Consider the following 15801-nt stretch of genomic DNA (forward strand, 5'->3'; position numbering starts at 1 on the left):
GGCATTGTGCAAACTAAACAAAACAACCAAAATGTCTTGTGATCCCCAGTGAAACCCTCACTGCCCTCAGAAAACCTTCCAATAGTGATTAGTGCATCACCGCTTTACAGTAACTTGGAGAAGTATCCACACCTCTTGATCTTTTTCGTAATTTCTCATTTATATGTTTTAGTGGGATTCATGTGAATGCATGACCATCCACCTAAATGTACTACTAGAGCAACAAAACAATGGCTTTAACAATGATATTAGAATATCATTTATTCTCATATATCTACACAGACATTCCCAATAAAGGACTTTTACGTTCGATTCTGTAATGTGGCAAAATTTGAAGAAGTATAGGAAATACTTGCATAAGAAACTTGATGTCGCTTTAATGAATGCTGCGCGTCGTCTCTCAGTTATTAGCACTTTTTCTGACGTGTTTGTAGACAGTGAAACAAGCAGTGCCAGTTGATCCGGTCTTCATGTTTCCTGCTCATGAAGCTCGTATTCATGGGCAACTTAAAGAGCTAGACGGAGGAACAGCAGAGTTTTGTTCCTCCTACACAACGCCAGTTTGCTTGCAACAGTCACGCACAGCGAGCGCTGAGACAAATGGGAAGAGACAAAGCCTCCGTGTCTCCCGAAGTGCAGAACTGGGAACACAAACTTGACTGGCAGGGAGACCTAAGGCTGTGGGGCAAGAAAGGCTGGCCGTGACCTGCAGGATTTATTCAGGGTCACAGACTGCCGCTGCTTAACAGGCTCCTTGAGCACATTGGTTTTAGGAGATTATTGACCGTTTTCTGAGGGTTTCTAACTATTTTATGCTTAAATGTTCATAGTTTTCTATATGGAATCTGCAAAAACCAGGAAAGCAAGGAAGCATAATTGACCAATGTAAAAAAAAACAAACAAAAAAACGATGGGTGGATGAATAATGTAACTAGCTGGCCCACCTCCGTTTTCAGACAGCTTCCCGCGATAGATCTTGTCCTCCACAACGTCGGTCCAGTACAGGGTGCTCTGGTTGAGGTGGAAGTCCAAAGCAATTGTGTTCCTGAGGCCGGGCACGAGAACACTGAACTCCCCCTTGTGAAGGTCAATCCTTCTGATCTCATGCCGATTGGAGAAGATGATGAAAGGTTTGAAGGGATCTGGAAAAAAAGTAGAGTTTGCGTTGCAGTAAAGTCAGTCTTTGAAATACCTTGAAAATACTGCAACCCTTTCTCATAGAAAGAATAGAAGAAACAGTTAGAGCACAACACATGGCTTTAAGTAAACCCAGTTTCATCACCAGACGAATTTGGATTTTTCCTCACCAGTACTTTTGCAGCTCTCCATGTCTGCCTCCAGCTCCCAGCCATCGTAGCAGGAACACTTGACTCTGGATTTCTCCTGTTCACACTTCTGGCTACATTTCAGGTGTTTGGCACAAAAGCTTTGGATCTGGCAGGTCTTGTTGTCGGCTCCCAGCTCCATACCCAGGGGACAGGAGCACATGAAGCCCTCCCCGGGAATAATGCTGCAGTTGTGACTGCAGCCACCATTATCCACAGAGCACAAGTCTGCAGGAAACGGAGACAAGAGTTACCAGGCATTCAAACATAGAAACCTGTACTCTTTTTTTTTTTTTGGTTTCATATGTGAAGCAGTAAAAATATTCAGCTTCTTGTTTACCGCAAAGCTTCTCGTCGGAGCCATCTGGACAGTCGTCGGTGCCGTCACACAGCTTCTCGGCGGGCAGGCAGATGGAGTCATTGGTGGCGCACATGTGGTGAGACAACTTGCACACCAACGCCTCACAGTTGTCCTCGTCCGAGTTGTCCTCGCAGTCGCTGTCCCCGTCACACACCCAGGCTTTGCTGATGCAGCGAGCTGATGGAGCCAGAAAACGAGATGAGTCTCAGCTTTCAACGTAGATGGCTCTCTTCAAGCCGGGGGAATGGAATAGTTTCATAATATCACACAGGAACCGTTCCCCCCCCAAAGTCTCAGATTTTAAAATTATGCGTTTGATGTGTTTTTATCTGTTATGAAAAAGTGTACTTTTTTTTTTACTGGTATTAATAAAGTATTTATTCTATAGGATCATCACAATTGCTTTCTTCTTAGCAGATCCTCACCAGAGTCTCTGCAGCTGAACTTCACCGCTGTGTCACACGTGTGATTCCAACCGTCACAATTGTTCTCATCGCTGAGGTCCATGCAGTCGGTGTCACCATCGCAGCGCCAGCGCATGGGAATGCACAGCCCGTCCATCCGACACTGGAACTCATCAGCATGGCAGCCGCCAGCAGGGCGGGGCTCTGGAGGAAGAAAATAACGAATCACATTTCATTTTCCTGTGCGTTTATGAACACAGCAGAGGTCTGCCACTGAAAATATATGCTGTCATGAACAGCACTGATACGAATCCTATACTATTTCACAATTTGTCACAGTGAAACCATAAACTTCAATGTATTTTGTTTAGATAAAAATAAGCGAAATCCGTCAAAGAATTACACCAGCCTCACCCTGCTTTAAGCTCCTCAACAAACAAACACGTGACTTTTGAAGAAAATCAGTTGCACAGGACTGCATGGACTTGTATTGTTGTAAAATGGAGTTCAGTCAAAATACATGGCCTTTTTCCTTCTACTTCAAAACAATGAACTTCCTTGTATTTTTAAAAGTTCAGTTAAATTATTTTCAGAGAAAAATCTATCACACTCCGTTATCATTTCGTCTTTCAGCTCAATACAGCCTCTCACTGAGCCAAATCAATCAGCACACCTTGCTGTTAAGTGCAAAAGCAGATAAGAAGCACAAGAGGGAAAGAAAAGGCACATTGTCCAATCACCTTTAGTGACCATCCCATATAAACTAAGAAAGAAAACTAAAACTGTGAAGAACAACAACGTACAGATGGAAGCAGCTTTATTATTGCCCTTATCATTTTCTAATAGGCACCAAAATCCCGCAGACACACGCAGAGCAGAGCACAGATTGCATATTAGAGCAGCAGGTCTTGCTGAGCCTCATTTCTGCATGCTGGGACTTGACAGCAGTGAGCCGCATCGCTGCACGGATCAAACGGTGCGCACAGCGCAGCGCACAGAAGCTCATGTTTGTGGGCGCACCAACGGCAGAGGGAAGAGAGCATCAGTGCTGCGTTGCTGCCTCACTCCGTTAAACTGAAGCTGCGCAGCCACCAAGCTGTAAACATGCAAGTCCTATCTCTGCAGTAGTCATAACATCTGTGAAGTCTGCAGGGGACCGTGAAAGAGTTTAACTGTTGTTTAACCGCGAAGGTTTATCACATCCTGAACAGAGCAACAGGACGGTTCTTTTGGTGGTTAGTAAGCAGAAGATGGCAAGCTGGGAGAAGCATGACAAACGCAGGAAAGAGCAAAAGGAGGACAAAGATCTCATCTTTGAAGCACAAAGCAATGAGTAAACAGAGCGCCGCGAGATTAGAGCTTTAATCGGCTATGGGCCAAACATCCCGTTTATCAGCAAACACTTTTAAGGAGTGGAGACGACGAAAAGATAAAGCTTTTTCAGGGCGTGCTGGTGCAACTCCTTACCCCGGATGGTGCAGTTGGCATGAGTCTCGTCACTGTAGTCTCCGCAGTCGTTGTCGCCATCACAGGTCCAGTACTCTGGGATGCAGCGGCCACTGTTGCATTTAAACTGCACACTGGAGCAAGAGTGGCTGCAGCCGGCTTCATCGCTGTTGTCCCCGCAGTCATTGTCTACAGAAAAATCAGGCACAGGGGGGTTTATTTATTTTTTATTACTCGTAGTGCCGTTTTTAAGCTTTATATGGGAGTTGAAGGACAAAGCTCGTCACCGTTATCACAGCGCCAGTTGATATTTATGCAGCGGCCGTTAGCGCAGGTAAACTGGGTGAGAGGGAAGCACGTTGGATAGGCTGTGAGGAGAGACAGAGAAGACATAAAATGCGTCTTGTGTTATTATAAAACGTTAAATGGTCGAGCAAAACAAACAAACAAACAAACAAACAAACAAAAAAGAAAAGTTGCAGCGAGAACTCACCACAGGAATCTGGCTCATCTGAGCGATCTCCACAGTCATCGTCCAGGTCACATGTCCAGGAGATGGGGATGCAGCGCGAACTGGTACAGAGGAACTGGTTTGGTGGGCAAGTGCGAGCTGGCAAGAAAAAAAATAAAAACATTTATCACAGATTCTCTTTTACTGTACTGTCAATGACAATCTTCTGGACAACTTTAATGTCTTAAATCTTCCCCACTTTTGCAATATTCCAAACATTTTTTTGTTATTAGACACAAGCCATAATCACAAAAATGAACAGAAGTGAACACTTGAAATTTATCACAATAAATCTGTAAAGAAGACACAACTTCACCTTTTGAACATTTTAATAATACTCTAAGTGAGATGTACTCACATGTACTGTATATATGTAAATCTGGCTCACCAACATGAGAAGGGTGGGATTTGCTATAATTTATGCTGATAGAATATTGTCATAAATAATATTTAAAGCAACATTTTTTATTTTTTTGCAGAAAAAGATGGGACATGTATTTTTTTAAAGGGTAAAACTTTTAATCCGGTTAAAAATTTCATACAAAATCCAAATGTTAAAAATATAAGTACCAGAGCAGGTGGTGTTGGATTCGTCTTCATCGTTGCCGCAGTCGTTGTCGCCATCGCAAAGCCACCGCAGCGGGATGCAGCGGTTGTTCTGGCATTTGAATCTGTCTGCAGGGCAGGTGTGCTGGTCTGGAGGTAGAAATACACAAAAGAAAACTTTAAATTCTCTCTGAGCAACGTAATTTATTTTCAGGCATATAGAATTAATCATTGATTATATATACTGTTTAGTCCATAAAATAATAAAAATTGCATAAATTTACAGTACAAAGACTTTATTTTAAGAGTCTGTGAAAGGAAAGAAGGGAAGAGGAAAAATTTAAAGAAAATAAAGATGCTTTGAAGGAATCACACAACGGAGGGAGAAGAGACAAGGAAGGACAGACAAAGAAGAAAAAAATATGCAGAGAAGAAAGAGATATATGACACAGGAGAGGAAACAAGAAGGAACAGAAGGAAAGGAAGGGAGGAAAAGAGCAAGAAATCAAAGTAATTAGGTATAACAAGCCAAAATGAGTAAAGGATGGAGATAAGTAACAAAGAACAAGGAAGAAAACTAGCAAATAAAGCAAACAAGGAAAGGGCAGAAAGAGATAAAAAGAGAAATGATGACAAGAAAGGACGGTATGAATGATACAAGGAAAGAAAGGCGGTGTGATGCCAGCAAGAACAAAAGCAAGAAAGAAATTACAAAAAAAAGGAAGGACAGAACATTCAGACAATGGAAAGGGAATAAAATCTGGAAATGCAATTTCCAAACCAAACCCTTTTCTTTTTCTTAACTTCTCCAGACCTGAAATCAAATCAAACATTTTTTTCCCCACACTTTCCCAGACTGAACCCTGTTCTTAAACAGATAGCAAGGAAAAGATCCAGGATGATTATGAGCTCTTTCTTGTTGGACTCAGCTAATGAGGACAAAAGTTGGCGCCTTAAAAAAAGAAAACAAAAAAAAAACACGTCACCCTGCATGGAAAGAGACAAATCCTGGAAACTTTGTTACGTGCTCTGTCAGTCTGTGTTAGCCGGAGCCATTAAACGTAATTCTGTTTATCCGTGTGTTGCTTTGTATCCATGACTATGATGCGGTGCCACGCGCTTACGGCAGAGGTCAGGGGCCTCATCGCTGTTGTCCAGACAATCGTTGTCCCCGTCACATTTCCAGCGCTCTTGGATGCAGCGGTTGTTCTTGCAGGCGAACTCTCCCGGCTGGCACTGGGGCGGGGGAACGTAGGAGGGGTTGGCTGGAGATGAGATCAGGGTGGAAGCGGGACACAGATAATTCACAAAGACATGAAGTGAGCACTAAAACGAAACAAAGACTTTTTTATCTCTGAAATTTAAGACCGGTTTTAAACATTTTGCAGATATTATCCCTTGTGTGCGTTTCTTTAAAGCCAAGTGTGCACCAACTACTTTATTGTTTTTTTTGTGTGCTGGAAAAACGATTCCTTTTACATGTTATGTAGTTAAAGTGTCGTTATCCTTAATTACATCACAAAAAAAGTGATTGATACGCATTAATTTGATCTTTGAGACACTTTGAAGAGGAAGTACATGTGTCTGACTGTGGTGAATGTGTGTAATACTTCCAGAAAAATACTTGGAAAAGTCGAACTTGCAAAACCAAAAAAAAAGGCAGCCAGGAATTCCTAACCTCAAATCCCGCTGATTAATAAATTTTCCACAGCTGCCACAAGCAAGCCAGCCCTAAGAAAAATTCATTGTGCAGGGAAGCAGCTAAGTACCTTTGCAGGTGACATTGTCGACGTCAAGGATCTGATCGTCGGCGCAGCCGCAGGACCTGCCGTGAGGAATGGCGAGGCACAGACTGCTGCAGCCGCCATTGTTTATTCTGCATTTATTGGTGCCTGCATGGAAAGAAAAACAAAACAAACAAACAAAGAAAAAACGTTACCGCGTCATTTAAACACGCTCAAATTAAAGTTTGAAAGCGCGACGTACCCTGCTGTAGGTGAGCGTCGTACACTCTGATCTCAAATATAGGAGGCCTCTCGTTGCGAAGCAAAGTGACGGTTTTGGTTTCCTGGTCCAGCTTGTAGATGCTCCCGCCGCGGTACTCGTTCCAGAACAGAAACTTTCCATGGTGGCACAGGCCGAATGCATGGTTAAGCTCCTGGCCCTCATAGACGACCTGTTAAATCAGAGAGGCAAATCACTTCTTCACATTAAGAGAAAAACGAGCACGGACCGGCAACTTTATGAAGTACGTCTGCAGTAGTGAAAGCAACTTGAATATAAGTCAAAAAATAAGTCATAAAGCAGCTGAAGTCTATCGAAGAGGCCGAAGAACAATTGCACAAGAGAAATTTAAAGGATTTCAAGAAAGCTTGCTTCTCACAAACAGAGTGTAAAGAGTGTTTCACTACATATCATCACCTTAATATTCATGTCGGCAATACCACAACCACAACAGAACGCCTGGAAGCAACATTTGTGTATTATTGATATGCAAATTTTGCATGCAAGGCAGTAAAAAGTGCAATATCCTGTTTGACCACACTGGCTGTTTACTTTGGTGCCTGAGATCCTGATGACCAGGAAGAGTGACGGGGATATTTCCATAAGTGGAAAGGAAGAAAAGAGTCTGGAACATTTGAAATACTTGTAATTGGTTGTCATCACAATACTCAGAAATAGCCCTATAGATGCTATAAGTGGTTTAAAAGTTTCCATGTTTCTAATTATTTTAGATAGCCATCATTTCTTTTTGCTGTTGATGATAACACCACGGCACGGTGAACATGGCTTATTGTGAGAACATTCCCAAACCTTTCTCTCTGTGGTGTTGAGGAAAACCATCTCGATTCTGTCATAGTAAGCATCCACCCAGTACAGGATGCCCTGGGGAATGTCCAGACTCAGGCCGTTGGGCCACAACACCGTCTTGCTGGTCAGGAAGACTTGGTGATGTGAGCCGTCCATCCAAGCTTTCTTAATTTTCCCTCTGTTGCTCTCTGTGGGATCCTCCTCCCAGTCAGTCCAGTACATCCACCTGGAGAGCAGGAAACGCATTGCAAGTGAGATCGGAAGTGCTTCTTGCACAGCTTTGATACGTCACAATCTCTGATAGAGAGCTGTACAGAGATCTGTTGAACACAGGCTGCCTGCTACACACAAACACACAGATTAGTGTCTGCATTGTGTCTCAAGATTGTGAACCACATGCTGCTCATGCACCCATAAATAACATCTGCACCTTTTATGACAACTAGGAAGCCCCTGATGGTCTTACCCATGTTGTGGGTCCACGACAATAGCCCGCGGATGGCTCATTTTTCCCTCAATGAGAGTCCGGCGAGTTTGCGAAGCCTTCTCCAACCTGGCAACACTGATACTCTTCTTAGGTCCATCATCGGTCCAGTAGAGATTTCCTCCTATCCAGTCGACTGCTATCCCCTCTACTGTGTGAATACCTGAGATAAGCAAGACAAGTGACAGAATTAATTGAGACATGCAATGACACGCCAAAGGATGGCATATCAGAAGAATTTAAAAGTCACAAAATTAGAAATAGCTTCAGAATCCTCTGAGAAGGTAAAGTCGTGGAGCGTTACCATCCTTTAGAATGGTGTCTCTCTCTGTGCCGTCAATCTTCTGTCGGCCAATGATGTAGCTGGTGGCGTCTGCAAAGTAGATGAATTCACTGGCGGCGTGGAAGTCCAGAGCTCGGGGATTCATCAGGTTCTCGATGGGAATCATGTACTCGTCAGGCACCTTGGCGTTCATGTCCATGCCCCGGATGATTCCAGGGCGACCCTTACCGTACACCAGGAACAACTCGTGTTCTGGTTCTGCAGAGGGAAAAGCAGTGATTAGGAGGAAATGAATGGAACGGAAAATGAGGAAATTGTATGCAATTTTCCAAAGAAAGATGAAAAGGATGCTCACTCTTGCAGGACTTGCCGTCACTGCCGAGGCTGAATCCAGAGCGGCAGCGGCAGGTACGTGTCTTGTGGCTGTTGCTCAGTAGACAGATGTCGGAGCAGCTTCCAGGTTTTCCAAACTGATCCAGGGCACAAGCATGGCTGCGCACTGAGCAGGAACAAGAGAAAAGCAAAGTGCCATGATAATGTGCTTCCAAAAGATTTAGCACCTCTGGTAAAACTGTGTTAAAAAGATTAAAATAGTAATTTTAAGTCGCTGACATTGAAAAAAAATGTCAGTGACATCCAATAAAGAATTTCTTTATTCTTTAATAAAGGATAAAGATCCTTTAATTTATGCATATTTAAGTTCCACTAATATTTTTTTTCTATTTTTAAGTAAAATCCTCCAGAATTTAATTTTAAACATCCTGGTAATAAAACAAAATAAAAATAAAAAATTATGATGCCAGGCACCTCAACAACAAGCAAAATATTTTAACTAAAGCACTTTGTTTCAGTTAAAGACCTGCCAGTATTTAGTTAAATTCACAAGTTTACATACAAAATCCTAGAACAGAATCTACTTTAATTGCATTACTGGTATGTGGTCAGCCTCATATTGGTAATACAAAGTCTTTCTGATCCCAAGACTTCATACACTTGGGAGAACTTTTTTTTTCTACCTTTTCATCATGTTTGCAAGATGAACCTTAATTTTCATCCTGCCTGGTTACCCGGGTATGAAAAAGAAATGGGCCTTTGTCTCTAGTCACAATTATATTAAAAAGAAACAAAGTTGTGGGTTGCTAAATAAAAGGTAGCCTTTCTTAAACTGTATTACTGAAAGTAGCAATTATTATACCTCTACTAAATTTGTTAAAAATGTTTCCAAATATGGAATTTTTTTTTCCAGACCTGATTAAATGATTAACCCTGTACTCAAATTAAGGGCTGAATTGAAAAAATAAAATCCTCAGTCTAAGACTTTGTTATGGTAATAAAAAGATGCATCAAGAAACATTTTCACCAGCAATGCCAAGACATTTTTCAGTGTCTGTGTTTTTATACGACACGACTTTTTGCGATACGCGTCGCTGTTGGCAATTTGACACGAGACTTTCTGCCACGCCGCGCACCTTGGGGTTGGCGCCTCTGGTGGTACACGTGCAGCGCTGCTCCCCGATCCAAACGGGTCACCACCTGGAAGTCGGAACTGTTGAAGCGGTTCACCCGGATCACACTCGTCTTTGGGTTGAGGTTGCCTTCTTCTGAATTTGTTGCATAGAGGTAGTTCTCAAATACAGTCAGTCCATACAGGTGCTCAATCTGTAAGGCAGTGGGACAGCAGAGTTGACGCAAGCCCTGAGTGAGGTTTGGAGGGTTTCTACATCTTTCAATTAAACTCAAGACTAACTAAAACCCTCAACTTAAATTTTAGACCTACACCAATTAGGAAAAATTAAACCTAATTTACTTAACACCTTATATTTAAATCACTTTTTATCTTAAACAAGTTAAATATAACTTTGCCAACTCAAAATGTGAGTTTTTCAGCATGAGATCTCAAGTACCAACACCAAGTTTCTAACACCTGCAGGATTTACTAATTTTTATAAACAGCTAACTACTGAAATCCCTAATGCCCTAGTCTCATTGAGAATACACTTGGCCCTTTATGCAGGAGACAACATGAAGGTTTTGATTTTGATTTCCTGAAAATGAATTAACCCAGTTTCAGGTCCAGGTTTATAGAAAACCTGCAACTTCATTTCAACAGGGCTCAGTGGTTTTTATTACATCAAACACCTGAACTCCTCTGGAAGAGGAAATGTGATGACGTTTAAAGCTGGGTCAGGTCATGTTACAACTTCCAAAGCTTTGAGCATATCAGGCAACATATTTCATTCTGTCATCCAAAATCGGAATGAATGGCACCATCTTCTTGTCTAAGCCGAAATAGAAACCCAGCAACCTGGTGTAGGAAGGCGCTCTGATCCGATGAGACCAAAACTAAACTTTGGGGCCAACATGTAAACACATTTTGTGTGAGGAAAAGCCAACACTACGCGTCACCCTGAAGATACCAGCCCCAGTCTAAAACGAGATGTTGGAAACGTCATAGGGTGGGGCTGCTTTTCTTCATCAGGCAGAAGCTGGTGAAATCTGATACAGGGCAACTGACTTGTTATTTGTAAATAGTTTGAAAAGTCCTGCAATACGACTAATGTGGGCAATAAATACTTTTTTGACATATTGGATGTTTGGGGTTTATATCACGAACCTCTATCTATGACAAAAAACAAACACAACCAATGTTCCATCACTACTATAATCATGTTTTCAATGAGATTATTGTTTCTGGGCAAGTTAGATTTAAGTGTCTCCAGAGTAAATAGCTTAGAGGGACATTAGCTGTAAAAACTGACACTCAAGGTGAAATATTAGAAAGAGAAATAAAAAGGGTTGAAAGGGCATAGATCCGCATGAGGTCACAGGAGGATAGTGTTGCTTCTAAACTTGAAATGGTCGTCAAGCAAATGTTTACTGTTTCTGATGTGAAGGATATTCTGCATGTGGTGGTTCTGAGAGCATCTGTGGCTGTGGTTCAGAATATATATTTTTTACAGTGAACAGGTCTCCACACCCTCTTCCCTATAGCCTCACCAGCAGACCCTGAATGATGGTGTGTCGGTTCTTGCCCTCATAGTCCACCACTTCGATGTAGTCCAGGTAGGCATCAGCCCAGTACACCAGCCGGTTCACCAGGTCCAGGGTGATGCCGTGGGGGAAGACAATCTTGCTGTCCACCAGCTTGGTGCGGTTCTGGCCGTCCATGTCGCAACGCTCCACCCTGGGCGTGGAGCCGTAGTCCGTGAAGAACAGTTTCCTGCATCAGAGGACCAGCAGGTTGGCAGAGGTTGGAAGAAAAAAAAAATCAAGTTCCCTGACGGGTATACAGAGAACATTTGTAGAAAAAAAAAGAAAAAAGGAACTGATGCAATCAGATGTGACTCTGTGAACTGATGTGACTCATGCAATCTGGTTAACCCCAGAAGCCTAAAGTCGGAAGCTGTGAAGTGATTCTGTCTGAAAAAAGTGCTTTGATTTCTGCCTGCCTGCTTGGTCAGCACCTTGTCTGATCATAAGACAGCATTTCCCTACCAAGCATTGCTTAAGCAGCACTTGGGATAAGAGGGCAATACAAGGTCAGGAGGACTGAGGCGTAAATATACACACCCCATGGCCGGGTCCAGGGCTATGCCCTTTGGGTTATGCAGCTCTTGGTCCAGCAGGGTCACACAAGTCTGGCCGTTCTTGTTGCACACAAACACGCGGTCATCCACGTCATCGACAAAGTAGAAGTTTCCAGTCAGCCAGTCGATTGCCATCTGCTCCACATCTGATAAGTGAAGGGAGGGAAGGAGAGAGAGGAAGAATGCGCGTCAAGATTGTCATTTAAAAAAACAGACTGTGTCATGTAAGCAGTCATAAATCTGGGAACAAATACCAGGAATGTCCTGTTGTTTATGACTCCTTACAACTTTCTAACACAAAAGAAAAGCAGCTAATTTATGTGTTTTCTCAGCATTCTTGTTTTTCCATCTCCAGGAAATGGAAAATATACAGTTACAGTTTGAGAGTGGGATGAAACTCGTGGAAGCAGGCTTGAGCCGTAACTCGGTACTCTCCAAAAGAGTCAAAACTGGGATTTATTTCACATATGGCAAGCATCACATGCTTATTTGGGAAAAGAACGCTCAGGTGAAGGTTTTTTTTTTTAATAAATGGCACACAAAAAGAATATCAAACTGCAAATGCTCCACCACCATCACTTTTGCACAGTCTTTCCAGATAGATACGCATCTCACACAGTGATCCATCAACATTAATAGGTTGACTTTACAGTCGCAACATTATCACTCATCATCGAAGCATGTTCTTAACCTCCATCAGATTTGACTCAAAACGCAAATGCATCAAAGTAAAATATGTTGGCCGATTTCTTTAAAAACAGAGGTAGTTTTTAGTTTTAATCCATTTAATAAATAGAAACATCTTTTTTCTTTTAGTATCCGACCTGCAGAGCAGAGCTGACCAAAACTGACCGATTCTGATCTCCAAAAAAATATTTAGATTATGGCAAATCATGAAAAAAGCTGAATTATTTACATTCCTATTAAAGCACATTTTTAAGCCCTTAATTATTTGAATGGCTTGTGTCGCATGCACTGGACGCCGAGACATGAATTTGGGATTACCAAAACAACGGTGAACAGAGGTAATGACAGTAAATCTTTTCAATTTGTGTGTAACGACTCTGTACAACATACGAGTTTTGACCTGTTTAAATTGAGATTTTTGCTGAATCTCACTGGCTGATTACTGAAACACAGATGAGCAAAGTATAAGTTCATCAACTGAAACTTGCCGCGAGTCAGAAACCTTTTTTTTTTCTTTTTTTTTTTTAGAAATGCCTGCGCTGGTACCGTGCAGCCTAAAGTTACGCAACAGAGCGCCGACACATCTGGGCTCAATTCTGAACCTCTCCACACCACTTACCAAACATACAAAGAGCTTCAAAATGCAAGTTCAACATGGGAGTTAAAGTATGCCTAAAGTTACAGTGTTGGGAGAGAAAACAGGAAAACCACAGAGAGTGGACTTCTGGTGCCTTCAGTGTGCCTCTCAGATGGATTTACTAGCAGGGAACAGCAACAGCAACAGCAGAAAGGAATAAATGGAAAAGCTCGTCTTAGAGGGAGGAGGGGACAGTGATACTCCGGTTATCTCCTCTTAAAACCCTGCTTCTTCACAAGGGGGCCAGCTGGACGCGCTGGTACGCGAGTCAGTAGATTCATAGTGGAGAGAAAGTTGTGCAACCCAGCAGCTAACTACGTTGTGCAACAGCTCTGCAGACCCCCTTATCCAGAGAGAGCCAGCCAGTCTAAAGCCATGCAGATTCTGGTAAGTGGAAACTTTGCCGGGAAAATAAATGAGCCACCCTTTCCCTCCAGCCACCCTACACTTACAACTCATTTTCTTATCCTGTCTGCAACACCTCCCGACTCCCTCTAATGTGAGTAAACATTTCACAGACTGAGCTGTTCTTATTGCCAACAGCGATCACGCTTTATAAGGCAGCACAGGTATTTTGCTCACATGGCCTATTTGGTTTTTCATGGTTCGGTGCTAGCACCACAGTATGTCTACTTTAATGCCGTCTCCTTCCTTTGCGTGTTACTGTTGCTGAGACCACATTGGAGCAAAGCAAGAACACAAAAGAGGCTGGTTATCGTTTGCCCCCTGCAATCCTCTCTTTGCCAAGATGATCCAGTTACTCTGTGCAAAAACTTCCTGACCTCTCAGCAGCTCTGCTTTGGAGCTCGATGAGTTATTGTTTCGCATAGTCAAGAGAGATATTTAAGAGGAAATAATCCTAAACTGGCAAATATCCTCCTGAAGAAAAAAAATGTACTGATGGATTAGAGAGGTCTGACAGCAGGAGTAGAAATAATGCTACAGGAGTAGCAGAATAAAAATCGTTCTAAAAACTTAGTTTCTAGTCTCACTATGTGAATAGACTTTATTTAACTATCTTAACTACAGGATTCTATTATAAATGGTTACCCTACACCCCAAACAAAGAATCTCACAAATTGCCGACATCCTCCCATAAGAATCTTACAAATACCGTACAAAAAATGTAATAAAATTGAGCGGAAGGAAAAACCTTTCAAAGGTCTGCTGCTGCAAGTCAGAGCTTCATGAGCATCCAGAGGTATTCAAGATAGGGGGCTGAAACAAATCCCTTGTTTCAGATGAAAGTAAGTTGGTCTATTGTGTTTTATCAAGTCTACAATCTGCGCAGCCCTCTACAAGGAAAGCAGTGAACTCCTCAGATCAAAAACCCAGAGGAGTGTCTATAAAGTGCCGTCAACACAAAGACGACAGACAACATCATGCATTTTTAGCTTGACATGCAGACAAGGAAGCCACATGTCTGTAGACAAATTTACCAACTTGATTTGTTTTGGATTTTTACTCCAAAAACGCAACGAAGGTCTGAACCTGTGTCGCCTAAAAACTCTCGGTATTCCTAAAATACGCAATGCACTGAAAGCAGAGTTCACAGCTGCGATCGCCCCCATCTGTCTCTTATCAAGTGGTGTGCGAGGGGTGGAAAGGATGGGACGGTTAGCTCCTGTTCTTTTTTATCTTCCCGGTCAGAGGATCGCATGCAGACAGAGAAAAGCTGCATCTGGATCCCTCATCTGCTTATCTGCCCTGCTGTCTCATGCTTTCAGAAACCATACAAGACAGAAAAAAGTTCCACTGCTCAAAGTCATGCTAGTAATAAAAACAAAGGGTCAAAGGTTATTGGGTTTAAATGAGTGTGTCTGAGTATTCGACTGGACACTGACAGGACACAACCTGAGATGGATTCAGGAATGTAGAGGCGGCTCAGGCTGACGTAACCCTAGAGGGGAATATAAGCGCCATCTTCATGACCCCTTATGCTCTCACACACAGCCGCCAAGCGATAGCAAATCACTACCTTCTCCCTTTCATCTTACCGGGTCTTTAACTTTGCTGAAGTCTTTCACAGCTCCTCCACTCGTCACATCAATTTTAGCAACAGTGTAGCAGCAGGCAAACGAGACCCAAATCCACTTTTTTTTTTTTTTTGCTCATACGTTTAAAAATAAATGGATGGATTGACGATTACATAGAAAACACAGTCAAATTATTATTAATATTATTTTTTTTTTTACTTAATTCATTTTTTTTTTGCTTTTCCATACTTATTCAACCCTGGAAAACACTTTGTGGATGTTTAAGAAGTTATATTCAGGTTCAGTCTCCAGACATCCAGGTTTGTTACTTTAGTGGATGGCAAGCAAAAAAAAAAACAAAAAAAAAAAAACATGTACGATAAAGAAGACAGCACTAAAAATCTTTTTGGATAACTTAATAAAGATGGTTTCTTAAATCTAGTTTCAAATCTCAAGCTTATTTCTCTTTTACTAAAACTGACTGATTACAGTTAGCGGCTGTAGCTACAGTAAGCCTTATTTGTAATTACAACAAAAGGTCCAACAAAAATGGTAATAATTAGTATTGAGAAGGTTGAGAGTTAAAACTATGAGACCAGCTTTGAAGTTTCCCGAATAGACAGTAGTTATGCAACTTCATGTTCACATGAGCCTACAAAACCTCCATCGTATTACAGAGTCTCCACTTTTATGTTTTTTCACATGTTGGCTGTTCTACGCCTGAGGCTAATTTTCAAGAGACT

General features: G+C 42.0%; 1 protein-coding gene across 2 annotated transcripts in view; it reads right to left on the bottom strand.

The window, feature by feature from the left end:
• Window positions 1-15801, bottom strand: part of lrp1ab (low density lipoprotein receptor-related protein 1Ab) — a 101208-nt gene that overhangs the window by 35384 nt on the left and 50023 nt on the right. For both annotated transcript variants that reach the window (XM_008413699.3, XM_017305706.2), the window contains exons 7-24: window positions 11742-11904; window positions 11169-11391; window positions 9641-9830; window positions 8527-8670; window positions 8193-8429; window positions 7871-8051; window positions 7408-7630; window positions 6580-6769; window positions 6363-6485; window positions 5718-5858; window positions 4618-4743; window positions 4030-4146; window positions 3824-3904; window positions 3558-3725; window positions 2112-2294; window positions 1666-1863; window positions 1308-1553; window positions 945-1142 (exon numbers count right to left, since the gene is read on the bottom strand). In XM_008413699.3, coding sequence (XP_008411921.2) covers window positions 945-1142; window positions 1308-1553; window positions 1666-1863; window positions 2112-2294; window positions 3558-3725; window positions 3824-3904; window positions 4030-4146; window positions 4618-4743; window positions 5718-5858; window positions 6363-6485; window positions 6580-6769; window positions 7408-7630; window positions 7871-8051; window positions 8193-8429; window positions 8527-8670; window positions 9641-9830; window positions 11169-11391; window positions 11742-11904 — 3132 coding nt within the window. The remainder of the gene's footprint in view (window positions 1-944; window positions 1143-1307; window positions 1554-1665; window positions 1864-2111; window positions 2295-3557; window positions 3726-3823; window positions 3905-4029; window positions 4147-4617; window positions 4744-5717; window positions 5859-6362; window positions 6486-6579; window positions 6770-7407; window positions 7631-7870; window positions 8052-8192; window positions 8430-8526; window positions 8671-9640; window positions 9831-11168; window positions 11392-11741; window positions 11905-15801) is intronic.

The sequence above is a fragment of the Poecilia reticulata genome, chromosome 7 (assembly GCF_904066995.2).
Source record: "Poecilia reticulata chromosome 7, P_reticulata-male-v2, whole genome shotgun sequence".
Taxonomy (NCBI): Eukaryota; Metazoa; Chordata; class Actinopteri; order Cyprinodontiformes; family Poeciliidae; genus Poecilia; species Poecilia reticulata.